The sequence below is a fragment of the Prionailurus bengalensis genome, chromosome B3 (assembly GCF_016509475.1).
Source record: "Prionailurus bengalensis isolate Pbe53 chromosome B3, Fcat_Pben_1.1_paternal_pri, whole genome shotgun sequence".
In the NCBI taxonomy this organism is placed as follows: domain Eukaryota; kingdom Metazoa; phylum Chordata; class Mammalia; order Carnivora; family Felidae; genus Prionailurus; species Prionailurus bengalensis.
The window spans coordinates 30,089,128-30,116,517 of NC_057355.1; the positions used below are offsets into that span (position 1 = coordinate 30,089,128).

Genomic DNA, 27,390 nt, shown 5'->3' on the forward strand with positions numbered 1-27,390 from the left:
AAATAATGTAAAATAAATGGTCCTACCACCCTGAAGCCTGACTCGAACACACTGAGCGGAACCTTCCCAATTCTTTGCATTAGAGCCTCCCTTTAGGGCCTTCTCATGCCCTACCTCCTCTAGGAGGTCCTCCCAGACACTCAGCTTTGTGTGACTGTTAGAGTCTTGGATTAGACCAGGTCACCCTGTCCCCTACCAACCTGGAGGGCTCTTTGTGGGGAGAGTGAAGGGTGGCCATGACAACATGGGTCACCTCCTTGTTTTCATGGAGACTTGTGGGGGCTGTGTTTGAGGTTTGCACCTGGGAATGGCCTGCTATTCAGCATGGGGCTGGCGGCTCATCCTCTAGGGCCCATCCCCTGGTAGGGTGGAGCTCCCAGCCTCCCCACAGCCAACCCTCCTGGGTCCCGTGAGATGCTCATTCTTAGCTCTATGGAGGGCAAGTAGAGGGCTGGGGGGTGCACAGGCTGGGCAGGAGCAAGTGGGGAGAACAAAAGCTGGGGGGTTAAGTGACCCCAGAAGAAGCCCAATGAGAGCAAAGACAGCAGAGTGGGCCAGTCTCCCTGACCTCTGCTGCCAGAGATGCAGCATTTCTGCATTATCCTCTGACCTCAGCCTGGCCAGAAACCTCTCTCAGGCCTGGAGGCTCAGCCATATACATTAAAGGGAGGTTCCCCCCATCGTTAAATAATTTCTAACATTCACCTCCTTCACACACGGACTCAGCAAACACCTCCTGGGCAGGGGCAATGGAGAACACACATATGAGACCCAGTCCCCAAACTAAGGGATCCCCACAAGTCCTCTCAATGCATTTTAAAGACCTTGTTCAATGAGTGAAGGGCTTATCCATTGATATCCATTATCCAAGCTTATCCAAGCTTAAACTCCATGTCCTTCTCTGCAGAAAGTTCGCTTGGACTCTCCCGTCCAGCCTCCAGGCCTTTGCTCTGCTGGTTGCTCTCATTTCTCCCCTGTCCAGTCCTCATCTTGCCTCGGGTGGGGTACTGGGGTGCCATGTGCTCCCAGCAGCTGCAGAGGGCAGGCATTCTGGAAATGGAAGGAAATCAAGGCTGAAAGGGCTGCGGCCAACTTCCTGTGAGCCCCTAGGCAGCTACCGCAGGCCAGGATAGCTCCTCAAAGGCCGTGAATTTGAGCCCCCGCCTCACTGTTTGGCCATTGCCTAAAATGCTGTGCTTTTCCTGTCAGAAGCGGTTTTGTTTTTTGGTTTTTTTTCATGATCTCTTTTCTGAGCTCAGAAAATGAAGACATGCTGTTGGTGTTAGAGGGAGAGAGGCAGGCCCTGTTCCCATCAGGGGTCCTCTGACACCAGCTCAGTGAGGCCCAGCCTCCAGCACAGAGGTGAGAAGAGTCTGCTCCTGTAAGCTGAGAGGCAGGAGCCTCCTGGCCAGTAGGTGGGCAGGGGTAGGCATGTCTAGGCAGGGGTATGAGGTGGTGGGGAGGATATGGAAGGACATGTTTACACTGGCAATTTAGACCGTGTTTGAGCATGGCATTTCAGGCTCTGTGTCCTGACAACCAAGTCAAAAAAAGGACAATAGGATGAGTCACACATGAGGACATTGGTGGCAGATAACACAGGATAGAGGCCTGCATGGGGCCCTGCCCTTACCGTGCGAGAGAGACACAATAGAAGAGAAACTCTAGGAGGTCCTAGTGGCAAGAGGGAGGCAAGCTACAAGATGCCATCTTTTCTGGGTCTCATGGAGCAGAGGAAAACTTCAAATGCTCCCCAAGTCCTTCACAAGATCAGAGATGAAGGCTGTTCTCCAAGGGAGAATTGTGGCTAACCCACAGTGGGCTGTCTCTGGTCCCAAGAACAGTGAAGTATCCCCTCCCCCATAGAACAGAGGCTACCTTCTTGAAAGTCTGGGGCCAAGAAAGAAAGGTGGCGTCCTGGGCCCTGTTGTGTGAGTGGAGCTGTAGTGGCTGGAAGATCCCCAGCACCAGGAATGCGTGGGGCTGGGCGGGAAGGACCACAGCCCAGAGGTGAGCAGGTAGGGAACATGGAGGGCTCATAGCCTGCAACCCTACCCCACTGTCCCAGGTAGAACGAAGGTGGCCTCATCCGTGCAGCCCCAAGGGGCAGCAAGCTGGCGGACAAACAGGAGCCCAAGACGAGAATGGATTCTGTCACCATCAGGACTGTGCTGGGTGGGAACGGAGAATGTCCACGTGGCAGTGCTATGGACTCAGGGGCTCCCAGAATCCATTCTGGGGGGCAGGGAGGGGTGTAGGGAGAAGGACCAGCTGTCCCAGGAGGTTGTGACTCCTTACCGTCACCCCAGGGCCATGGGCCAAGGAGGGTGGGTCAGGGTAGGTTTGGGATTGAGAAAGGACTTGGTATTTATCAAATATTGAATTTGTTGCCCTGGACTACAAGCCTGGGGACAAGGTGGGGAGGAGAACCAGCCCTTGCCCCTGTTTAGTGGGCTCACAGGTCAGTGCAGGGACAGATACTCAATGCGTCACCCCAAGGTGACAACAGGGACAAGTGCCCAGAAGAGACAGAAGAAGACCTGCAAAGATGTTGCACATAAGGAATCAGCACGTGCAAATGCCCTGAGGCAAGAATGAACATGGCGAATAGAAGGAACTGGTGGGTGGCCAGGTGACCAGGTAGCCCAGAAAACAGGCCTAATAGGTGAAGCTGGAGGCATGGAGCTGATGAGGCAGGGGCCAGGGTGGCGGCAGTGAGGTGGATGGATAAGAGATTTAGGAGGTGAGAAGGTAGATAGTGCAGGGGGAGGGAGAAGGTAGAGACAAGGATGACTCCTGGTCTCTGGTGTGTACAGCCAGGTAGAGGGCGATGCCTTTGCTGAGAGGGGAACCTTGCTGAGAACAGAGTTTTGTGGGGAGCTGAGTCCAGTTTTGGACACTGCACTTGAGGTGTCTGTGAGCCGTGAGATCTAAAAAGAGGTGAAGACCAGGCTGTGGGTGTTCAGGCCCTGAGTTCTGGCAGGAGATGTGGTCGTGAAGTAGTTGGGGCCTGAAGGTGGTGTGGGTGAGGGCTGGTGGGGGGGGAGGGGCCCCACTGAGTCTGGAGAGGCTCTCACCGTGAATAGAGAGACTGAGGCAGGACATGAGTGTGTGTGTAGGCAGAGGGGTTGGAGGTGTAGCCACCGGCAAAGCATCAATTCAGTCAGAGAAGAGTCCTGACCCTTCATCCCCAGGGCAGGTGGGGTCACCCTGGCAGTCACCCCTCCTTCCTCTGGTGAGAAGCAGAGGGCTGGCCTTGCCATCTTACCTGTTGTGTGGCCGTGGATCACTTTCTTCACCTCGCTGATGCTTGTTTTTCTCACCTGTAAAATGCGGATAAGGATGAGACCCTCCCTGGCAGAGCTGTGAGGATTAAATAATTTAGGCCAGCCATTCTCACATTTGAATGTACATCATCAGCACCCGGAGGCTTGTGAAAACAGGGTGCTGGGCTCCACCCCGGAGTTTCTGCTTCACGAGCACTAAGGTGGAGCCCAAGAATCCGTATTTCCAACCCGCTTCCAGCTGATGGTCATGTGGCTGGTCTTCAGACCACCCTTTGAGATCCACTTAGTTTAGGGCAAGGGGCCTGGCATTGACCAGACAGACCCCACACAGTTCTCTTCTAGGCCTGGATCCCCGTGACTTCTACCAGGTTGCTGATCCTCATTGGCCTCAGTTTCCCTAACTGCCCAATGAGAGGAGGGAGCCCCCTGGAAAGCCTGCCTTGCAAGGACTGCGGGACCCTGGCAGGAGGGCCAGAGTCCAGGGCTGTCCCGGGCGGGCGTCATGAGGCCATATGGCCACCAGGGGGCGTGCGTGCCACTTGGCAGAGAGGCAGGGAGGGGAGCACAGGGCTGGCTGGGTAGAGAGCCGCAGAGGATGTGGCCAGAGCCTGGGTGACTCGCTGCTGCCTCTGCGTGACCACAGCAAGCCTGGCCACACTCTGGCCCCAGTTTCTCGTTCTGCCTTGACTGACCGAGCCTCCAGGTGCAGAAGGAGCTACAGCTTACTTTGCATCCTTGGTTAAGGGACAGAGTTAACTCAGGCCGAGATATTTACCCCTGAGAGAGCAGACAAGTACCGCCTTAGGTCCAGTCTGCAATGCCTGCACACCGTCTCTCTGTGCACTTGGAGACTTGGCACCCATGGGCCCATGCCCACACACCTGCTGGTGAACACAGGCTGCCCCTCCTGCCTTGGGGTTTGGGGAGGTGAGAAGGGAGCCCAGCCTATGGTGCTACCTCAAGAGAACCCCTACCTGAAAGCAAAACTGGGGAGGGTTCTGATAAGTGGGGAAACTGGTAAGCTCTTACGTGGGGTAGTTTAGAGGCCAGCTCAGGTCAAGTTCAGGACAGGGGTGTGCAAATGTGGGCTCAGGGGAGGGTTGCACAACAGCAACCGGGTCCCGACAAGGTACTTTATACATATTAATTCATTTATTCCTCACAAACATCGTGTTTGTGCTATTGTCCTCATTTTACAAAAGGGGAAACTGAGACACAGAGAGAGTAAGTAACTCGCCCGAGGTCCCACAGAGTGAGTAGCCTGGACGGAACCAAGGCTGTCTGGCTCCAGGGTCTGCTTCTAATGCATGTGGGAGCACAGAGCAGGGAGCCCCTGCCGAGGCCCTGCTGCTTTCTGAGGCTGGCATTTCGAGTCTCCTTCTTTCTCTACCAGGATGGGGAACTCACCCCACGAGAGGCCCTTATCCCTGAGATCCAATGACCTGCAGAGAGGCATTCTCCCCTGCCAGTCCTGTTTCTGACCCAAGGAAAGATTTGCCTCATGGCGCCCCATTACCTACCAGCAGACGGGACTGCTGTCCTGGGTGGGCTCCAACACCTTTGCTCAGGCACCAGCTCCATTTGTGGCCCTGGCAGGGCTGCTGGATAAAATACAGGATGCCCAGTTAAATTCAAATTTCGGATAAACAATAAATACTTTTTAAATGTAAGTATCCTCCAAGTATTACATGGGGGATACTTCTACTCAAGAAGTATTTGCTGTTTATCTGAAATTCAAATTTAACTGGGCATCCTGTATTTTCGTTTTTTTTTTTTTTAACGTTTATTTATTTTTGATAGAGACAGAGCATAAATGGGGAAGGGGTAGAGAGAGAAGGAGACACAGAATCCCAAGCAGGCTCCAGGCTCCAGGCTCCGAGCTGTCAGCACAGAGCCCGACACAGGGCTCAAACTCACAAACCACGAGATCATGACCTGAGCCGAAGTCAGACGCTTAACCGACTGAGCCACCCAGGCGCCCCTATTTTCATTTGTTCTGTCTGGCAGCCCTACCCTTGGATGTTCCTCACCGCCCCCCATGCCCGGGCTAGCCTCTCCCCTTCCTGCCCTCCCTGGCATCCCCTCTGCAGTGGACAATGCCATGTCTCTACTCTAGAATGGCCACCTTGCTGCCTCCTGACTCCTCCTGAGGGGTTCTCTCAGGAGCTCCAAGCTTAATGCACCCTATTGTACACTGCCCATGGGTCATGTACTCGCTCCTGGGTCCCCTCTCAGAAATGCCACCACTGTCTGCTCAGCCACCCCAGCCAGGGACAGGGACATCCTCTCTCTGTCCTCACCTATATGTTCTGCTCATACTACCCTAAGACCCTACATTTCTCTCCTCTGGTATCCCTGTCCTGCTTGCCTTCCCCATCCAGCTTCTTCCAAAACATCCTCCAGGCCACTTGCCTAAAGCCAGGTCTGAATGCTGCTCTTTCCTACTTCAGCTCATCCTGAAGGCAGGTGAGGACCTCGTGGGGGAGGGACCCCACTGAAGGAGGGAGGGCCTGGAAAACATGCAGAAGCCAGGAACATTCTGGCACAGTGGAAAGGTTTGAAGGCTTTATCATTTCCAAAGAGAAGCTCCATCTTCCAGAAGGGGCTGAGTGGATGGTCACTGGGTCTGACCAGAGGGTCCCTTGCGCCTAGGTCAGTGTGTGTGAGCCATCTAGGGCCATCCTACCAAACATAACGTCCCTGGGGCCAGTGGGGGCTTTAGGATCTGTTGTGCCCTCCTTCTTCTGATCCTGGCCTTTCTGTCTTACAGCTCCCTGAGGGCCTCCTTTGACTCCCTAAAGCAGCGTAAGTCCCGACTGTCCTCAACCCCAGGCTGCAGGGTGACAGGACCTTCTGGGAACACCCCTGTCCCCATAGAGGGAGGTAGTTAGATCCTGGCGGGGGTGGGGTGCTCAGGCTGCACACAGCACTCTGAGGCTGGCAGAGGATTTGGGGGTATGGGGCTGAGGCTGGGCTAGTCCAGGCAGGAGTGAGTATGTGGGAGGCCGGGGCTCCACGCCTCCATGCTCTGCCCCCAGAAATGGAGAATGTGGGCAGCGCCCACATCCAGCTGGCCCTGGCCCTGCGTGAGGAGCTGAGAAGCCTCGAGGAGTTCCGTGAGAGGCAGAAGGAGCAGAGGAAGAAGGTGAGGCGGGTGTTGGGGGTGGGCCCCGAGTGGGAGGTGGTCATCATCTCTGTGAAGTTGAGTGATGGACCTTGGAGATGAAGCCAATGAACGGTGGAAGACAGCACTCCAGGCTTGGGGATGAGGGTGACTTGAAGGCAGAGGGGATGCGTGTGGGCAGAGACGGGCCACTAGAATGAGGGCCCAGCATGCAGGCCTGAGAGCCCCACTGGAGGTCTTCTCCTGAGCTTCTCATGCCAGGAAGAGGGAAAGGCATTGGTCTTTTTGATTAGCCTACTATAATAGACTGTAGAAGTTCCGTGAGAGTTTGGGGGTATCTAAAGGAGGCAGCCTGAGTCACCAGAAACTGGTCCTGAGCTGAAGGGTCAAGGCTGTTTGTCTAGGACAAAGGCAGACTTGGTGGTTAGTCACTGGAGCCACTCTGTAGGGCTGCCTGGCTGAGAGGAGCCACAGATCCTGCATGGAGATGGGGGGGTAAGGGTGTCATGCTGACCTCGGCATCCAAAGGTACTTCTCCTCCATGGGTAGCGCATAGCTGTCCCCAGATGGAGGGACTATATGGAAAGGAAGTAAGGTCCCCATCAAGGGAGATATGTAAGCAGAGTCTGGAGGCTATTTGTCAGGGAAGCCGCAGAGGTGGGGTGGAGAGTAGGCTCAGTGACCTCTCTGTCCCAGGGTCTCCTCCCAGGCTGGAGACTCTCTGACTGGCTGAGCCCATGGCTGCTGGGAAGGCAGCTGGGGACACGTGCTCAGCCTCACAAGGCCTTAGTGATGAGGGTGGCACCTGGACAGGATGGGACAGGCCAGCAGCACACAGAAACACTTCTTGCTTGGAGATGAAGGATCTTTGCAACTCTCCGAAGAATTGAAAAATGGAAAGGCCCACAAAATGGAGCTGTGAAGGGGAGGGCTTCCAGCTCGTAGCTAAGGCCAGGCTGGGCCTGGGAGTCCCAGGCAAGCTCTTCTCCTCATTGTGCCTCAGTTTCCCTCTCACAGGTTGGGACACGTATGTGCATCTCCCAAGTTTTGGGGACCCAGCCCACAAGCAGGGCTCCTTCAGTCTTCTTTGACAGGCTCTGAGAAGTAGCTCTGGCCACAGAAATAGAGCATGACTGTACTCTATCTGCCCAGCCAGCCACCCGGGGTCTCAGGCTTTTAGGATTCTAAACTTGGGGCCCTGAGTGGACAGTTGGTCTCCCAAGCCAGCCCCAAAAGCTAGCGCTGCATCAAGCGGCTGAAGCAGGTGACCACTCTGAGCTGGGACTTGCCTCATGTGTGCAGGGCACCTGCTGAGACTGGCCCCAGGCTGGCTATTTTTAGTTTTTCTGTGGCCAGAGGGGCTGCAATGTCTGCAAAAGCTGTTCCAGACAGAGAGACACCTTCCCCAGGGTGGCCAGAGCCCCCACAAGTGGAGAACTGGGATGTAGTATGTAGGGGAGATAGCCTGGACTTGTGTGTATACGTACATGCGTGTGTGAGAGGGAGCAGGGGGGAGCCTGCATGCGTGTGTCCTCACTTGTGAGCATGTACACGTGTGTCAGTGTCTATGTGTGCCCACACCTTGGTGACTGGGCAGCAGGCCTGAGGCTCCCTGCTGAGGCTGCCCGTGCTGAGTTCTATTCTCTCTACTGTAACGAGGAACCTGGGAGGTGAGGTAGGGGTGCAGTGGCCCTGTGTGCCCACAAGTGGCAAAAGTTTGGCGTGTGTATGTTCACCTATGTGAACAGGCCTATGGCTGTGCACAGGGACATGGAGAGTGGCTTGTGTGTGCTTTTGGATGGTGTCTGTGGGTGCTCTGTGAGTGTGCACATGAAGGCCTGTGTGTGCGAGCGTGAGCGGTGGGAGCAATGGGAGCCTGTGAGTGTGTACTTCTGTGTGTCATGTGGAACTTTGTGTGCCTGTGTGTGCCGGTGTGTACACAGTGTGTGACCAGCGTGAGGAGGTACAGAGACTGTGAGTTAAGGACTGTGTGTGTGTGTGTGTGTGTGCGCAGGGCGAGTATTCCCGGGACAGAGACCAAGTCCTGGTTGGAGTCTGCAGCAAAGAGACACAATGGGCACATCCTGCCCCGGGCTCTAGTTTTCTGTGGCATCTTGTCACTGCTCCCTTCAGAGCCAGGAGGGGATGCTGTGTCTCATCCCAGGGACACCCCGTCCTCTTGGCCTAGGGGAGCATCCTGAGGCTGCAGCCCCCCTGCTCAGAGCCTTGTGTCCCCTGCAGTATGAGGCCGTCATGGACCGTGTCCAGAAGAGCAAGCTGTCTCTCTACAAGAAGGCTATGGATGTGAGTGTGAGGGTCTTTGGCCTGGAGGGGTGGAGGACTCACAATGTGGACCTCAGGAGCCCTGGGCTGGGCCCCTGGGACAGGGCTTGCCTCAACCCCTGCCCAACAACACACACCATCGCCTGTTGGGTGTTTGGGGCTGAGCAGGGAGCCAAGGACTCATGTGGATGGACCCAGGCCCTGCCATTGGGGGGCTCCTGACTGATGGGCTGGTGGTCAATCCCAGAAGTGGCCCACGGGATGATCCATACTGTTAGCTAGGGACTTTGGGGGTGGAGGGAGAAAGGACCCCTGAGCTGTGTCCCCTAGGACACTGAGTGAAAAGGAGAAAAAAGGTTCGGCAAGAGGGGACAGCATATGCAGAGGCCAGCATCGTGCAGATGCATGGTATCTTCAGGGACCTGCTAGTGGTTTGATGTGACCATGTCTCTAAAGAGACTGGACAGGGCCTGGAAATAAAACTCCCTTCTCCATCTCTATTCTGGACCCCCAGATCCCTGTCCCTGGTTAGGAGGCCCCCACTCCACCCACAGTCCCCGACAGGGAGAAGGGAGGCTGGGTTCAGGGAGCCTCACTCTGGGTGCCCCCCGCACCCCCCCCCCCAGTCATGCTTCTCCACACCCGCAGTCCAAGAAGACATATGAGCAGAAGTGCCGGGATGCCGATGACGCCGAGCAGGCCTTTGAGCGCATTAGCACCAATGGCCACCAGAAGCAAGTGGAGAAGGTGCGTGGGGCCACTGAGGCCATGTGGTGTCACCCAGGACTGGAGCAGGGAAGGGAGGGAAAGAGGGCATGCCACAGACACCCCAAGAAAGGTCCACATCTGGAACATCTGTTTACTCCTCTCTGAACTACCATCTTCCCATCTGTGGAATGGGTTTCCTGGAATCTCAGGACATAGACAGGGCCAGCTAACTCTCACATAACCCTTGGAGACCCATGCCACAGAGAGGAAACCAAGGCCCAGAGACAGTGGGTGGCTTGTCCAAGGTGTCAGATCCAAGAAAGAATAAAGAAAGGATACACACCCAGGTCATCCAGAACCCAAGATCTTGACTGTTTTGGCCCCTGGGCCAGGGTGAGGCATCAGAGGCACCAGGGCCCAAGAACATATTTCAGCCATTGCACAGACAGGACAGCTGAGGCCCACAAAGGGCAGAGAACTGTGGGTGAATTAGGGGCAACAAGGTAAGGGCAGGGCCCACGTCCCAGCTGGTGGGTTCAGAGGTGGCCAGGGCCATGGGACCTGGCCCCTGTCCATATTTCTCCCTCTGATCTTCATATCCAGTTTTCACATGTATCTGCACGGGTTATGCATTTATTTTTATTTTTTTAATTGGACGCTTTTTGATTGTGGTCCTTTGTGGGGTGAGGCTGGAGTAAATGGTAGAACTTGCCCACGGTTGGTTCCTAAGTGTCCCCCTGGGTGGCTCAGGAAGGGTGGGATAGAAGCACCTCAGAGCACCCCAGGAAGACTGGGAGCCCGAGCGCTGGGGCCAGCTCAGCACTGCTTTTCCTCTGTCTCCTCAGAGCCAGAACAAAGCCAAGCAGTGCAAGGACTCAGCCACGGAGGCAGGTACGCGGCCTGGCCCACTTCCTCTGCCCTGGGATGACAGCCCAGATAGGCCTGTCCCTTGCCCCACCCCACACTTTCCTCACCCCGGGGACACACACTCATGCAGGACTGTACAGAGTCATATGCTTACCAGTCTCACACGATCATGCAAGTAAAATAAAAACATTGGTGTTCTCCCGTTTGCCAAGACTGTTCTTGGTACTTTGCATGTTTCAACCAGTCTGCACAACACAGTAGTCCTATGAGATGACTGCTATAATCATCCCCCATTTATTTATTTATTTATGTTATTTATTTATGTTATTTTTGACAGAGAGAGACAGAGTGTGAGCAGGGGAGGGGCAGAGAGAGAGGGAGACACAGAATCTGAAGCAGGCTCTAGGCTCTGAGCTGTCAGCGCAGAGCCCAACGTGGGTCTCAGACTCACAAACCATGAGATCGTGACCTGAGCTGAAGTCAGACACTTAGCTGACTGAGTCACCCAGGCACCTCTAATTATATCTCTTTTAAATTTTTAGATTTTCAATTGAAGTATAGTTGACCTACAATATCATATCAATTTCAGGTGTACAACGTAGTGAATCGACAATTATAAACATTGTGCAGTGCTCACCATGATAAGTGTTACCGTCTGTCACCAGTGTCGTTACACTATTATTGACTCTCTTCCCTCTGCTGTACTTTTCATCCCTGTGACTTATTTCTTTTATGAATGGAAGTTTACATCTCTTAATCCCCTTCGCCTATTTTGCATCCCCCAACCCCCTGCCCTCTGGCAACCACCAGTTCTCTATTTTTATGACTCTATATCTGTTTTTTGTTGTTGCTGTTTGTTTTTTTTTTTAAGTTCCACACATAAAGTGAAATCATATGGCATCTGTTTTTCTCCGTCTGACTTATTTCACTTGGCATCATAACCCTCTAAGTTCATCCGTGTTGTCATGAGTGGCAAGATTTCATTCCTTTTTATGGCTGAGTAATATTCCATTGTACATCTTCTTTATCCATTCATCTATCAATGGACACTTAGGTTGCTTCCACATCTTGACTCTTGTAAATAATGTTGCAGTAAACACAGGGATGCATATATCTTTTTAAATTTGTGTTTTCAGTTTCTTCAGGTAAATACCCAGAGGTAGAATTACTGAATTGGTATTTCCATTTTTAATTTTTGAGGCAGCTCCATACTATTTTCCAGAGTGGCTGCACCAGTTTGCCTTCCCACCAACAATGCAAGTAGGTTCCCTTTATCCGCATCCTTGCCAACACTTGTTATTTCTTGTTGTTGTTGTTGTTGTTTTTTATACTAGCCATTCTGAGTGGTATGGGGTGATATATCATTGTGGTTTCGATCTGCATTTCCCTGATGATTAATGATTTGTGCATCTTTTCAAGTGTCTTTTGGTCATCTGTATGTCATTTTTGGAAAAATGTCTATTCAGGCCTCTGCCTATTTTTAAATCAGATTTTTTTTTTATGTTGAGTTGTATGAGTCCTTTATGTATTTTGGGTATTACCCCCTTATCTTCTCCCATTCATTTGGTTGTCTTTTCATTTTGTTGGTCGTTTCCTTTAGCTGTGCAAAAGCTTTTAGTTTGATATAGTTCCAATTGTTTATTTTCGCTTTTGTTTCCCTTGCCTGAAGAAGCAGATCCAGAAAAGTACTCTTAAGGCTGACATCCAAGAGTTTATTGCCTATGTTTTCTTTCAGGACTTTTATAGTTTCAGGTCTTACATTTAGGCCTTTAACCCATTTTGAGTTTATTTTTTTGTATGGTATAAGGAAGTAGTCCAGTTTCATTCTTTTGCATGTAGCTGTCTAGTTTTCCCAATGCCATTTATTGAAGAGACTGTCTTTTCCCCATTGTATATTCTTACCTCCTTTGTCATAGATTAGTTGACCATATACGCATGAGTTAATTTCTGGGCTCTCTATTCTGTTCCATTGACCTATGGGTCTGTTTATGTGCCAGTCCCATACTGTTTTGATTACTATAGCTTTGTGGTATAGTTTGAAGTCTGGATTGTGATACCTCCAGCTTTGTTCTTTTTTCTCAAGATTGCTTTGGCTGTTTGGGGTCTTTTGTGGTTCCATACAAATTTTAGGATTTTTTCTGGTTCTGTGAAAAATGTTGGTGTTTTGATAGGGTTTGTATTGAATCTGTAGATTTCTTTGAGTAGTGTGACATTTTAATAATATTAATTCTTATAATCCGTGAACATGGACTATCTTTCCATTTATTTATTTGTGTTGTCTTTAATTTCTTTCATTAATGCCTTAGTTTTCAGAGTACAGGTCTCTCATTTCCTTGATTAAATTTATTTTTAGGTACTTTATTCTTTTTGGTGCAATTATAAATGGGATTATTTTCTTAATTTCTCTTTCCACTACTTCATTATTGGTATATGGAGGCACAACAGATTTCTGTGTATTAATTTTGTATTCTGCAACTTTACTAAGTTCATTTACTAGTTCTAATAGTTTTTTGGTGAAAACTTTAGGGTTTTCTATGTATAGTATCATGTCATCTGCAAACAGTGACAGTTTTACTGCTTCCATATCATTTTGGGTATTTCTTTTTCCTTTCTCATTGCTGTGGCTAGGACTTCCAATATTATGCTGAATAAAAATGGACATCCTTGTTGTGTTCCTGATCTTAGAGGAAACGCTTTCAACTTTTTACCATTGACTGTGGTGTTAGCTGTGGGTTATTATGGTGAAGTATGTTCCCTCTAAACCCACTTGTTGAGAGTTTTTATCATGACTGGATGTTGAATTTTTTCAAATGGCTTTTTTGCATCTGTTTTTTTCTAGTAGTCTCTTACAATCCTTTGTATTTCTCTGGTGTCAGTTGTAACTTCTCCGCATTCATTTCTGATTTTATTTTTTGATTTCTCTTTCTTTCTTTGTTGATGAGTCTGGATAAAGGTTTATGAATTTTGTTTATCTTTTCAAAGTAACAGCTCTTAGTTTTATTGACTTTTCTGATTTTTTTAAGTCTCTATTTCATTTATTTTCACTCTCATCTTTATTATTTCCTTCCTTCAACTAACTTTTGGCTTTGTTTGTTCTTTTTCTAGTTCCTTTAGATGTAAGATTAAATTGTTTATTTGAGGTTTTTCTTATTTCTTGAGGTAGGCCTGTATTGGTATAAATTGCCCTCTTAGAATTGCTTCTGCCATCTCTCAAAGATTCTGAAATGTTGTTTCCATTTTTATTCATCTCCAGGTATTTTTTTAATTTCCTTTTTGAATTCTTCATTGACCCATTGGTTGTTTAGCCTCTATGTGTTTGTATTTTTTCCTTGTAATTGATTTCAAGTTTCATACTGTTGTGATCAGAAAAGATGCTTGATAGTATTTCAATATTCTTAAATTTACTAAGACTTGTTTTGTGGCCTAACATGTAATCTATCTATCCTGGAGAATGTTCCATGTACACTTGAAAAGAATGTGTATTCTGCTGGTTTGGGATGGAATCTTCTGCACATATCTAAGTTCATCTGGCCTAAAGTATCATTTAAAGCCATCATTTCCTTATTGATTTTCTGTCTGGATGATTTACCCATGATGTAAGTGGAGTGTTAGTGTCCTAATATTATTGTACTTCTCCCTTTGTGTTTGTTATTATTTGCTTTTTATATTTAGGTGTCTCTGTATTGGGTGTGTGGCTATTTACAATTGTTACATCCTCTTGTTGGAGTGATCCCTTTATCATTGTATAATGCCCTTCTTTGTCTCTTGTTCCCATCTTTTTAAAAAGTCTATTTTGCCTCATAGGAGTATTTCTACCCCAGTTGTGTTTTTGTTTATTTTGTTTTTGCTTCCATTTGCATGGAATCTTTTTCTATCCTTTCACTTTCAACCTGTGTGTGTCTTTAAGTCTGAAATGAATCTCTTCTAGGCAGCATATAGCTGGGTCTTGTTTTTTTATCCATTCAGTCACCCTATGTCTTTTGACTGGAGCATTCAGTCCATTTATATTTAAAGTAATTATTGACAGGCATGCATTTATTGGCATTTTGTTAACTGTTTCCTGGATGTTTTTGTAGTTTTGCTCTCTTCCCTTGTGGTTTGATGACTGGGTTCTTTTCTCTTTTTGTTAATATTATAGGTTTGGGTTTATGATTATTATGAGGTTCATGTATAACATTCTATGAATAGAGTAATTTATTTTACATTGATGGTCACTTAAGTTCCAACACGTTCTAAAAGCACTACATTTTTACTCCCTCCTCTACATTTCATATGTATGATGTCATATTTTACATCTTTTTTATTTTGTATATTTCTTGACCAATTTTTGTAGATATAATTGATTATACTGCTTGTCAGGCAGAGTATTCTTGGTTTTAGGGTTTTTTTTTTATTTTTCTGTCAGCATTTTATCACTCCCTTCTAGCCTGCAAAATTTCTGCTAAAAAGTCAGCTGATAACTTTGTGGTTTTTCGTGTATATATAACTAGTTGTTTTTCTCCTGCTGCTTTTAAGATTCTCTAGCTTTAATTTTTGACATCGTAATGATTATGTGTTTTGGTGTGGGCCTTGGGTTTGTCTTGTTTGAGGCTCTCTGTGCTTCCTGGACCTGGATGTCTGTTTCCTTCCCCATGGTAGGGTTGTTTTCAGCTATTATTTCTTCAAATAAGTTTTCTGTTTCCTTCTCTCTTTTCCTTCTGGGACCCCTAAAATGCAAATATAGGACACCTGATGTTCCAGATGTCCCCTAACCTGTCCTCATTAAAAAATTTTTTTGCTCATGTATATTTATTTATTTTGAGAGAGAGAGAGAGAGCACAAACAAGGGAAGGACAGAGAGAGAGGGAGAGAGAGAATCCCAAGCAGGCTCCTTGCTGTCAGCACAGAGCCTGACGTGGGGCTTGATCTCATGAACTTGAGATCATGACCTGAGCCAAAATCAAGAGTCAGACGCTCAACTGACCAAGCCACCCAGATGCCCCATAACCTATCCTCATTTAAAAAGTTATTTTCTTGGGGTGTCTGGGTGGCTCAGTTGGTTAAGTGTCCGACTTAGGCTCAGGTCATGATCTCACGGTTCATGAGTTCAAGCCCCGTGTCGCGCTCTGTGCTGACAGCTCAGAGCCTGGAGCCTGCTTCACATTCCATGTCTCCTTCTCTCTCTGCCCCTCCCCCACTCATGCTCTGTCTCTGTGTCTCAAAAATGAATAAACATAAAAAAATTAAAAATAAATAAAAATAAAAACTTATTTTTTTGATGTTCCACTTGGATATTTTCTACTACCTTATCTGTACTTTTGCATCCCCCAATCTGCTGTGGATTGCCTCTAGTGTATTTTTCATTTAGTTATTACATTCTTCAGCTCTGTTTGGTTCTTTTTTTAATATCTTCTATTTCTTTAAGTTCTGAGTTTATCCACTCTTCTCTCAAGTGTGGTGAGCATTTTTATGACTATTACTTTGAACTCTTTAACATGTAGACTGCTTATCTTTGTTTCATTTAGTTCTTTTTCTGAGGTTTTGTCTTGTTCTTTCATTTGAAACATATTCCTCTATCTCTCCATTTTGTCTGACTGTGCTTGTTTCTATGTGTTAGGTAGGTCAGCTATGTATGTCTTGTGGGTCCCAATAGGACAAACCTTCCTGGTCACTAGAACCAGGACTCTAGAGGTATCCCCTGTGTGGGCTGCATATGTCCTCCTATTGTGACTTGGCTGTGACTGCTGCAGGCTTGCTGATGGGCAGGACTGGCCACCAGCATGGCCAGCTGAGAAGCTTGGCTGCAGCTGCTGCAGGTGTGCTGGTGGGTGAGGTTAGCCCCCAGCACAGCTGGCTGAGTGGCTTGGCCACACTGTTGAATCCTTTTTTTAAGCAAATGAGTAAACTGAGACACAGAGAGGTTAAGTACTTACCCAAGGCCACACAGCCAAGAAGTGGTGGTGAATGCATTTCAACCCAGTCTATCTGGCTCCAGAGTCCAGGACTTTCACAACCACCATCATGGGAGACAGACCTGTTCATCATCTCTCTCTTATACACACACACACACACACACACACACACACAGCCTTCTCTGGGTTTCTGTCTCCTCTATCCTTCATCTGATGCAAGAACCTTCCCAACACACTTCATCTCTGTTGGTACACCTCCTAGGGCAGAGAGCTCACCCCTATTGCCCCCTGAAAATGTTCTCCCTTTTTCTCTGCCTCTCCCAGAACCCAGCTGCTGCCTTGGCTGGCAGATAGGTGTCCCTCAGATTTCTGGGAACGGAGGTCATGGAACCCAGCCTGCTGGGTTCCAACTCAACAGCTCCCCTGCTCCACCCCCCCCCCCCCACCGCCTTCAATGCTGCCCTTTCCAAGCCTCAGTTTCCCATCTAGAAATTGTGAGAGGGTAGGACCTGGGGGTGGCAAAGGTTTGGACTCTGATCTTGAGGTGTGGGCTCTACTGCAGCCCTGGGCAGCTCAGAGCACAGCAGGGAGCTAAGAGTCACCTCCAAAAAGAGCAGTACCAGAGTAAGTGGTCCTGACAGGCTTTTGGATGAGGCACCAGAAGCCAGGGCAGGTCTCTCTGAGGCAGGAGGAGGGACTCTGAGGACTTGGGGCAGGAGGGCACTCTGTGCAGGGGCACTGAGGGAGCAAAGGGGTGGAGGTTGGGGGTGGGTGTCTAGGCCTTGACCTCTCTGAGGACCACCTGTGCTTCCAGAGCGAGTGTACAGGCAGAACATCGAGCAGTTGGAGAAGGTGCGGGGTGAGTGGGAGCAGGAGCACCGGACCACTTGTGAGGTGAGTGACTGTGGGCATGAGGCCTGCTTCTCCTGCTGCAAAATGAGAAGGCTGTCCATCCCTCCAGCTGCTTCATGGGGGAAAGTGAGGCAGTAGTGGGAGGAAGGCCTCATTCCTTTATTCATTCACCCATCTGCTCTCTCCCCAGGCCCTGTGCTGGGCCCCTGTCCCAGGGAGCTCCCCATCTGGCTTTAAGCCCTGGCTTTAAGCATCCTTCACCCCTTTTTGCTGAAGCCGGCCCTGAGGCTCAGAAAAAGCCCATAGCTTCCCTGGGTCCTGCTGGTGGACAAGACCTGGGAGATAGGCCTTAGGACTCCGGGTCCAGTTCTCCTCTCACAACAATGCCCAAGGGCTTTTTTTCTAGCATGTGATGGAGACTGGAGGAAGGGTGAGGGCAGGAACCAGAAGCCTCAGGTGCTGGCACAAAGGTGGGTGTGGGGATCCTCCAAGAAGGGCATTTCCTTTGGACTTGGCTTTCAGCAGGGGGGGCGTGTGGCTAGTCAGTGCCACGGTAGCTGAGTGGGGCCCAGTCTGGCCTGACCCTGCGAGCCCCTCCTCACTTCTCACCTCCATCCCATCTCCACCTCGCAGGCTTTCCAGCTGCAAGAGTTTGATCGATTGACCATCCTTCGCAATGCGCTGTGGGTGCACTGTAACCAGCTCTCCTTGCAGTGTGTCAAGGACGATGAGGTGGGGGACTAAGGACAGGGCGGGGCAGAGAGTGAGCTGGGGGTGGAGGTGTGCAGATAGGGCAGACTCCAGGCAACAGCATGCCCAGGTCCGTCTGAGTCCATCAACAAACAGCTCAGGGCTTAGCCTCTGCCCCTGGAGCCCCAAAGGACAGGGGACTCAGTACAAGGCCCTGGTCTCCTTGCCTGGAAGACTGCTGTTGTGGTTACCCTGGCATCTGCCTCTTTGCTCACCCCTGCTCCCAGGTCCTTGGCTCTGCTCTCAAGGCCACAGAGCACCTGCTTCCTGTTGGGGTCAGAAGGGAGCTTCTGCCCTTTGACACTGCCCCTCAGAGGTTTGCAGAGAGGCTGGAGGACACTGGGCTGCTCTACTCCAGGCCTGGTGCTTGTAAGAGCCAAGGTCCAGTCCCTCCTCTGCCCCCCAACTCCCTGGGGTGTCCTGGTTCCCCTTACTGAACTCTACATGCCAGGAGTGTTGGGGTGGGTTCCCCCAGCAGAGAGGGGCCCCCACTTCTACACGAGGAGCTCTGACCTCTGTTAGTGGAGCCTGAGAGCCATGAGCTCTCTTGAGGCAGCCCAGACTCCCTGATGCCCACTGTTGTTACTTGCCTGAACCCTTCTGCCTGGACCACGGACTGGTGGTCTCCTTGTGGCAGAGGAAGGAATGGGGGCTTTGGATCCTCTCATTAATGCAAAGCCTGGCTACACTGAATTCTTGCTCTGCAACCTTGGGCAAATCTCTTCCCCTTTCTGAGTTTCCTCATCTATAAAATGGGGAAAGTGGTGTCTTCTTCAGAGGACAGGAGTGAGATAAGTCCCTTGCATAGGACCTTGTGCACAATAGGTGTTCAGGAAGTAGAAGAAGCTGTCAGCCAGGGTTCTGACCTCTCAGTTCCACGCCAAGGCCCCCAAATACAGGCACTGAGCTGTGCGCACAGGGCCCGTGAGGAGGCTGGTGGGGTGGAGGCCCCTGGCCAGAGTTCACACCCACTGAGGAGCAGGGCTTTGAAGAGGGTAGGCCCCAAGGTGAGGCCTGATCCCTCAGCCTCTGCTCTTGCCCACTGCCAGCTCTACGAGGAGGTGCGGGTGACGCTAGAAGGCTGCAGCGTGGAAGCCGACATCGATGGCTTCATCCAGGCCAAGAGCACAGGCACTGAGCCCCCGGGTGAGGCCCGGCCTGCAGGTAGACAGCCTCTGGGGCCAGGCCCATCTGTCCCTAAGAGGCCTGGCCCCAGTTCTCTGAGCCTCAACTGCCAGGACAAGGCTCACAGCTCCCTTCTGGGTGAAGGACCCTGGGCCAGACCCCAAGGAGGGGTCAGGGATGGGGCAACCCCCTGGTCAGGACCCTGGCCTACTGCCTCTTCTGAAGCAGAGATGGCACAGTGCTTAAGAACACAACTCTCAGAAGGGGAAATAGAGGCGGGAGCCTTCTTACAGCCGGTTTGGTTCCACTAAATCATGAGCCCAGAATATTTGATCTCAGTGGTGCCCACAGTGGGGTGTGTCTCATCAAAGTGAGAGAGGCCCCCTCCCCAAGCACCGAAGCAGGCTAGGGCCAGAGTGGGTAAGTGGGGCCCCCGTCTGGGTCTCTGGATGGGGACAAGTCGGGTATCAGGTGGTGCAGGTCCCGCCTGCCCTGCCCTCGGTCACCCTGGGCCTCACAGGCTTGCTGCCCACAGCTCCGGTGCCCTACCAGAACTATTACGATCGGGAGGTCGCGCCCTCATCCGGCAGCCCTGGCGTACAACCATCTTGCGGTGTGATAAAGAGGTGAGGTGCCAGATGGGGCTGAGGAAGTGCCAGGAAGTGGGTCCGGCCCCTCCTCCTCCAAGTGTTTCTCCCACGTGTATTTACTGAGCACCTACTGCGGGCCTAGTGCTGGGTTTAGGTGTTGGGCATTCTTTGGGGACAGGACAGCCTCATTTTGGACTCATGACACCTTCAGTCCAAAGGGACCCAGACATTAAGCAAATAATCACACCCCATTTACTTGCCGGTGACTGCGCTCAGAGCTCCAGGGAGGCCCCAGGCTGGCTTCCTTGTCCCTTGGGCCCTGCTGCTAGCCTGGGTTGGTACCCTTGACTGTCATGCTGTGGTAGTGACACTCCTGCTCATGCAGGATCAGGACACAAGAGCAGACCTTATAGACAGTGCTCTGGGAGAATTCCCCAGGCCTTTCAGGGCCCCTTCCCTGGCCTGGCCGCAGAGGATCCTAGTGCCATGCATCACTGTCACCTGCACAAGTCACCTTCTCCAGGTCCAGAGCCCAGAAGTCATTGGGGTCAGACTCAGAATCCAAAGACCCTCTTGGTTCAGGCCTTAGGTGACAATGGTGACAGCTCGTTGAGAGCACCCAAGTTCCTGAGGGGGCCACGTGCCCTGTGTGTGTGTGGGAGGAGTCTGCATCTGTGGGTTTCATGTGGTGCCTGTGCCCCACTCCCACCCCGAGGCCCCTGTGATGCCCTCTCTCCATCCAGCCTTGTGCAGAGAAGGCCCTGCCTTCAGGAGGTAGGTAAGGATGAGGATGGGGTTGATGGACCTCTCAGCTCCCTGAGGACAGCTTATCTCTGAGGCTTCGGGAACTCCTGAAGCCTCCCCTGTGGGACACCTCTGGAGACAGGGAGTGACCACCTGTGCTCAGAGCAGGGGCACAGCATGCCCCTCCAGGAACCGTGAGAAAGCAAAGGCCCCAAGGGAGGGCAGTCACACCCTCACAGTCTTAGTGTAGTCTTGGGGGACTCAGGTCTCCTTGCAACCCTAGGAAGGACCTGGGTCTCAGCACAGATGGTCATTTAAACACCTGATGGAAAAGCTCACCTGGGACAGCGTCAAGAAAGGACATGGGTGCCTTGATGAGAGAGCGGTCCCACCAGGTGGAGGAGGCCTGGCTACTGGAGGGGATGGGCAGGAGCCAAAGCAGGGGAGAGCTAGAAGCCACGTACAGCTGAGGAGGGGTGGGCCAGTGGCCGGGAAGGAGTGAAGTGTCACAGGTATAGACAAAGCTGGGGAAATGGGCAGCAGCCTCCATGAGCTCTGCTCCTCCCAACCACAACCCTGCCGACTTTTACCCTGACTCTGGGTAGGGGCAGGACTCTGTCATTGGTGCTGAACCTGCACAGCCCGTATTATCATCAGTCCGGGTCCACACACCCATGTCCATGTGTTTCTATCCTGGGCATGTATCCTGGGCAGCCCCCTTGCACCTCACAGCCACTCACAGGCTATGCCTTGCACCATCTCTGTCTGTTAAAGCTTTCTTTCAGGGGGCACCTAGGTGGCTCAGTTAAGCATCTGACGTCAGCTCAGGTCATGCCTGGGATTCTCTCCCCTCCCCTCCCCCACTTGCTCTCTCTCAAAATAAATGAATAAACTTAAATAAAGCTGCCTTTCAGGACTCAACCCCACCTGGAAGCCTTTCCAGAGGCTAGGAATAGCATCAGCCTCTACTTACACAGCCCTCAGCACTGCCTGCTTTGTGGGTACCCACGTCTGTCTCCCCAATGCCCCCAGGGTCTGCCTCTTGCTGGCTCTGGTCTTTTTATGCAGCAAACCCTCATGGCTGCCGCTCAGTCCAGGCATGAGCCAGGCACAAGGAAGGGGTGAATTAGCCTGGCACTGCTTCCTAGTGCTCCTATGTACATTGGAGTCCCTACTTCCCATGGTCAGGGAGTGGCTGGGCTGGCCAGGTCATGGTGGAGCGCAGGGAGGAGGTCTGACTGGGCCCAGGCAGGTGAAGGTCCCAGCAAGGCCCAAGCGGGCTGAACTCTGGAGGGCAGCCCCTTCACCTGTGGGGGTTAGAAGGAGGATGGAGCAGAAGTCTGGGGGCTCAGGGCCTTGGGAATGCAGTGAGGAGAGCCTGCAAAAAGCAGGCTGAGGAGGCTTAGGCGGGTGAGGGAGGGGAAGGACCACCCTCAGGCCTGAAGGGCACTCATGTCACTCTGTGCCTAGAGGCCAGATGGCCCCAGCCCTGGGGCTTTGCTGAATCCCTCTCCCTCCCTACCTGCTTTGCTTCTTGCCCCCAGGTTCTCCGGGCTGCTACACGGAAGTCCCAAGACCGCATCATTGGCAGCCTCTGCAGGTTACTGGGAGTGATGTGGGGGCCCCCAAGCAACTGAGCCCAGGGGAAAGGAGAGGACTCCTTTGTGGCACAGACGGGTTCTCTGCTTTTGGGGGGAGGCCGAGCCAAGTCAGGAGAAGCTCTGTGCCAGGGGGGCCTCCTGGATCACTGCCTTTGAAAGGGGTAGGCTCCAAGCCTCACCTTGCTCTCCGCCTCCACAGAGACCCTGACCCCAACCCCTGAACGGAGTGAGGTTGTCTACTCTGCCATCACGGTGCAGGAGGCGCCGGGCCCCCCAAGCGTGCCAGCACAGGGCTACAGGGTGCTCTACGACTACACGGCCCAGGTGAGGCCCTCACCCCCTCTCAGGCAGGCACAGGCAGACCAGAGTGTGGAGTGAGCTGGGGCGTGTGCCCCTAGAATAGCACCCAGCACTTGGCAGTGGCTGTGTATCTGCCAAGCAAATGTGGAACGGGTACGCGGGCCTGTGCCCGAAACTGTTCTCACACACACGCGGTGTCCAGGCATTCACGGACACTGTGTGCCTGGGTGTGCATGTGCAGGCACGCTGACAGCACCTGGGGCAACCTGCAGGAGATGGACCAAGGGTCAGACTCTGTGCCCTCAGACTGGGGCCACAGGCGCCAAGAACGAGACCTCGGGTTGGTCTTCTGAGGTCCATGGGGAAAGGATGGGTCGAGAGGCCATAGGACGGGTGCTCTGAGATCCTTGAGAGTCCAATCTGCTCCCTGCTTTGGTGGATGTTGTAGAGCCCCCCTCAGTCCACACAGAGGGAAGCCAAGAATCCCCTCGGGGCAGGCAGGCTGTGCCCTGGGTTGTGCAGACTCCCAAAGCCTGGTTCTCGGTCAGAGGGGGGACAGGCCAGGAGAATGGGAGTGTGCTTGCGTGACAGGGGCTGGCTCAGCAGCAGTGGAGAGGCTGTGTGCGGTGCGCCTGAGAAGGCTTGGAGCGTGGCGAACACACCTGTGTAAGCAGAGCTGGGAGAGTGGGCAGCAGGGGGGAAAGTGGGGGAAGAAGCCTCAGGGTGAGGAAGGCCTAAAGATAAACCAAGGAGGGCAGGAGGCCGAGTCCCACAAGACACCCCACACCTTACATGTCTCCGGAGGCTGCCCCAGCCAGAGCAGCCTCGTCTTGTGGCTCCAGGAGGCCAGGTGCGGCTCTGAAGACCTGGCCCACCGGGGAGACAAGTTCCCATTTACTGCTGGGGCGGGGGTGCCCACCAGAGCCCCCCTGAAAGGGCCCCTCCAGCCCAATGCACTTTCATTCTCTTGCCCAGAATTCCGACGAGTTGAATATCTCTGCGGGAGACATCCTGGAAGTCATCCTGGAAGGGGAGGATGGTTGGTGGACAGTGGAACGGAATGGGCAGCGTGGCTTCGTCCCTGGTTCCTACCTGGAGAAGCTCTGAGGAAGGGGCAGCAGCCCCCACCTGGACCTGCCCTGCCCTGGGGCCAGCAGAGTCCTCACTGCTGCCCCAGCCTTGCTGGGGCCCTAAGACCAAGCCAACACCCCAGGACGTATGCTGGAGGCTCCCTGAACAGTCTCTCCCACAGGGAATAAAGGAGTGCATTTTTTCTCAGTCTGTGGGGGTCCCTTTCACTCTTTCTCCTGCCCCTGTGTCCAAGTACATCGTCCAAGATGAGGGAAAGGAGTGAATGGAGAAGTCCGGGGGAGCAGAGCTCACTTCCAGTGTTATCACTAAGGCCCGGGCCAGTCCTGTCGCAAGGTCTGCTGGGGAGGGACAAGAGCCCTGGCCCCAGTCTGGGAACTCCCACGCTGCCAGGGAGACACATTCACACACAGGCCAATGGGAGAAGGCTGTAGGGGTCGGGATGGGGGATGGCAATGAGCATGTGCTCAAGAGACCTGGGATGGGGGACCATACTTTCTGGGGGCAGAGGGACTGGAAAGGAGTCTCAGAAGGGCAGTAGCAGACAGGGCACAGAGAAAAGAGCATTAGGGTGGGGTAAACGTGTGAGCACAGGGTGGAGGTGGGAATGCCTGGAACATTCTGGGGATGAGCCAAGCTCAATCTGGGGAGGAAATAGGTGATGGGTCCACTGGAGGTGAAGGGACCAGAGTGCAGAGTCGACAGGCTTGGAGCCTTGTGGGTGCAAGCGACCCTATCTCCCAGACCCAGCTGAGGCTCAGGGAAGGCACGGCTGCCTGTGCCGCTCCATCAAACATGGCATGTCCCACCCAGGTAGGGGCTCCAGAGCCCACGCAGGCTGGCCCTGGGCCCTGAGGTTGCCGGGCTTTCAGGCCCCCAGAAACACAACTTCCACTGCTGGCCAAGGCCTGCCAAAGCCCTGCTCTGGCTACAGTAGGTGCCATCATTGCCAAAGATGTTGGGAGTGGGTGTTGGGGAGAGAGCCCATGGGAACCGGTGGCTCCTCATTCCTGGCACTCCCCCACTCAACTGTGGGGGCCCCAACACTGCCAGCACAACAGGCGCGACCAAAGGGGGTGGCGGGGGACACAGCGTTCTTCTGCACTGGGCACACCTTGAGAGATACTGCCAAGGAGAGTCACTACTCCCTGAAGACAGCTTTCTCTAGGACCGTTACTTCACTTATTCATAAACTTGTATGGCCCACCCCATACGAGCAAGAGGAGTAAACCTCAGTATTGCTTTACTCAAGGAGCTCACGACCCAGTCAAGGGGACCAAACAGCCCAGAAATTTAATGACAGTACAGGAAATGTCCTGAGGTTCAGAGCAGTCACAAGACTTCTGGGAATAGGTGACCCAAGAGAAGCCAAGGAAACAGGAGGGCTGTTCCCAGAGAAAAAAGAGGGCTCCTTTCTGCTCCTGCCTGCCTCTGGTAGCCCACAATGGGCCGGAGAGGGCTCATGTGTGTGATGGAGAAGGGAGTGAGGGTCAGCACTGGAATCCCCCAGGATTTAGAACTAGAAGATACTCTGGCAGAATCTAATCTGACCTCCTGCACAATGCCCTGCCTGTCACCACTGGGTACCCCAGTCGGCATCAACATCCCTGGTGACAGGCAGCATCCATGAAGGCCCATATGCCCAGGCAAATGTCAGGTGCTACGGTGGCAAAAATGAGGCATCTGACCAAGCTCCTCCCTAGGCAGAGGGTAAGGAGGGCACTGAGAAAAGGGGGCTGCCCCCCATGCCTATTCTGATTTCCAGCTCTGTGCCTCATCTTTATCACGTGAGCAAGAAAGTAGGGGTGACTAAGTACACTTGGCACCTGGTGGTGGAGGGGATGGGCTCTGTTCTCTTGGGAGGGGTAGTACCTTTGGGGTGCAGCCTCTCACCTGTCTTGGGTGTGGGCACCACAAAAGTCCATCAAGCAATGAAACGGTTGTTTTCTACCCAAGTGTTACTCATGCTGGGGCCAGGCAGGGTGGAAAGGCATGAGGCAGCCCCCGTGCAGGGCAGGCCTCCCGGAAGCAGGGCTCCAGCTAGCCCTCTGCTGGATACCACCCACCTCTGCTTCAATGTGGCAGATGGGATGAGAGAAAGGCTTTGGGCATTTGGAAAAAATCAGACTAAGGCTTAAATCTTCCTGGAAATGTCATTGTCCCTTATAAAGCACATTCTACAAGGGAACTGACCAAACACCCTGACACATCTGACGTTCATAAATAGGGATGTTTGGAAAGGAAAACATAATCTTGTGCGTAATCTTGGTCTTCTACTCCCCTGAAGGAGAGAGGTCAGTGAATAAAGCCCTATGGAAATGCCTGCCTGCAACTGCCAGGCGTGGGACCTGCCAGGCGCCTCGGAAGGAATTTGATCAAGGCCTCCTGATGACTTCTGTGACAGGCCCTGTATTTAATAATTGGGAGTGGAGGGGTGTTCAGGGGTGCAAAGAGCTCACTCACTCCAGAAGGGGTGCACAGATGCTGTAACTCCTCTGATATAAGGTAGAAAGCAAGCAGGTGAGAGTAGGCCCCAGATGCTAGGTGCAGACTGTCCAACATGGAAGTGATGGTGGCTCGTCTGGGAAGTGGCAAAGGGGCTGAAGAGCAATTCAGGAAGGCCAGGGAAAGCAGATCGACAGGACTTGGTAACTTACAGGCTAAGAGACAGAAGTGGGAGGACTGGAAAGGAAGGAGGAAAGGAGCGACTTCTGAACTGAGCCAGGCCTTGAGGGCAGACGGGTCCTCCCGAGGCTGAGAAGGACATGGAGGAGGGGTCAGCGGCAGGGACAAAGCCTGAGCAAGGGCCCAGAAGAGGCAGGACAGCCAAGGAGACTGACCACCGGCGTCAGTCACGTATGGGCAGCCAAGAGGGAAGAAAAAGAGAAAGTTAGGTATCCGTGCTTTATTTGTTCCTTGAAAATACCTTGTCATCTTGACTGAGCATTCCATTCGACTACAGAGATTTTTAAAAAAACCTCTGGCCTAGATATTTATCATCATTTCTGACAGGTGCTGCAGTGTCTACGGCCCCAGAGGGCGATGGGTAATGAGTGTTAGATAACAGAGCCTGTGCTCTAGTCGTTCAGGCAGCCAGAGAATGGACCTGAAAGCAACTCGGGTCACAATTTATACCAGGGAAAAAACCCACAAATGAATCTAAGTCAGAGTCATGGCCTCTGCAGCTTTCTCCATTCTCCATGCATCAGGCAGGTCAGAACCTCAGCTGCCATGAAACAACTGCGTGGACGGACAGCCTTCCCGGCAGAAGAGATGGCGCCACATAAAGAGGGAGCTGGCAGCCTGCTTCCTGGTGGATGACAGCCTCTGAAGTCAGAACATCAGGGTCCAAAGCCAGGCTCGTGCTTCCTTGTGTGGTTTTAGGCAAGTCACAATTTCTCTGGACCTCATCTTCATCTTCAGTAAGATGGGTATAATCAGCCTCTTGTGTACCTGCTATCCTCATATAAGTTCAAATTAGATACAAGTACTAATTAAAAGCAAGAGATGACCATTTTGAACAAAAAGGCCTCTGAATCTTGGCATAATCATCCTCACTCAGCATGCCCTTTGGAGGGCTGTGGTTATGTCAGTAAGTCCTTCCCAAAGGAGACAAGGAGTAAAGAAGAAGCGATCTGCTTTTTGGCCAAACTAGATGCATGCCATCACTGAGCTCCAACACCTAATGCCAAACACCTTCCCATAGCTATTCCCAGGCCCAGCCACATCTGCCTCAGTCTGGTGAACCAAGATGTCTGCCTATTTCCCATCCTGGCGTGTGAGGCAGTAGCACAGGCCCAGAACAAAGCTGCCACCAGCAAGTGGGCACACCACCCTTAACATCCTCACAGGATTCTCAGGACCCCAGGGATGTGGCTTTCCAACTGTGTCCAGCAAAGCCCCACTTAGGGGCCAAAAGGAGGAGGAAGGGAGTGCTGTGCCTATTTCATCTTGAACTCCACTTGTAGAGTTTATATGCTGGACTAGCAGTGGTTCTCAACCCTGGCTTCTCAGTGGAGTTACCTAATAAGACTTTTAAAAATGCTGATGCTTTGGTCCCACCTTAGATAGACTGAAACCAATTCTCAGCCGAATTTGAGCATAAATATTTTAAACATTCTTCTGGTGATTCTAATATGCAGCCAGCAGTGAGGACCTTTCTGGCTAATGGGTTTTTCA

At 52.0% G+C, this 27,390-nt stretch overlaps 1 protein-coding gene across 1 annotated transcript in view; it reads left to right on the forward strand.

Moving 5' to 3' along the window:
- PSTPIP1 (proline-serine-threonine phosphatase interacting protein 1) overlaps window positions 1-23,400 on the forward strand; it is a 46,694-nt gene extending 23,294 nt beyond the window's left edge. Inside the window, exons 4-15 of the mRNA XM_043554941.1 lie at window positions 6,058-6,092; window positions 6,326-6,432; window positions 8,653-8,715; window positions 9,343-9,441; window positions 10,248-10,293; window positions 16,975-17,054; window positions 17,646-17,744; window positions 18,812-18,908; window positions 19,423-19,513; window positions 21,766-21,821; window positions 22,022-22,146; window positions 23,098-23,400. Of these exons, the coding sequence (XP_043410876.1) occupies window positions 6,058-6,092; window positions 6,326-6,432; window positions 8,653-8,715; window positions 9,343-9,441; window positions 10,248-10,293; window positions 16,975-17,054; window positions 17,646-17,744; window positions 18,812-18,908; window positions 19,423-19,513; window positions 21,766-21,821; window positions 22,022-22,146; window positions 23,098-23,229 (1,030 nt within the window). The 3' untranslated portion in view covers window positions 23,230-23,400. The remainder of the gene's footprint in view (window positions 1-6,057; window positions 6,093-6,325; window positions 6,433-8,652; window positions 8,716-9,342; window positions 9,442-10,247; window positions 10,294-16,974; window positions 17,055-17,645; window positions 17,745-18,811; window positions 18,909-19,422; window positions 19,514-21,765; window positions 21,822-22,021; window positions 22,147-23,097) is intronic.
- The last annotated feature ends 3,990 nt before the right edge of the window (window positions 23,401-27,390 follow it).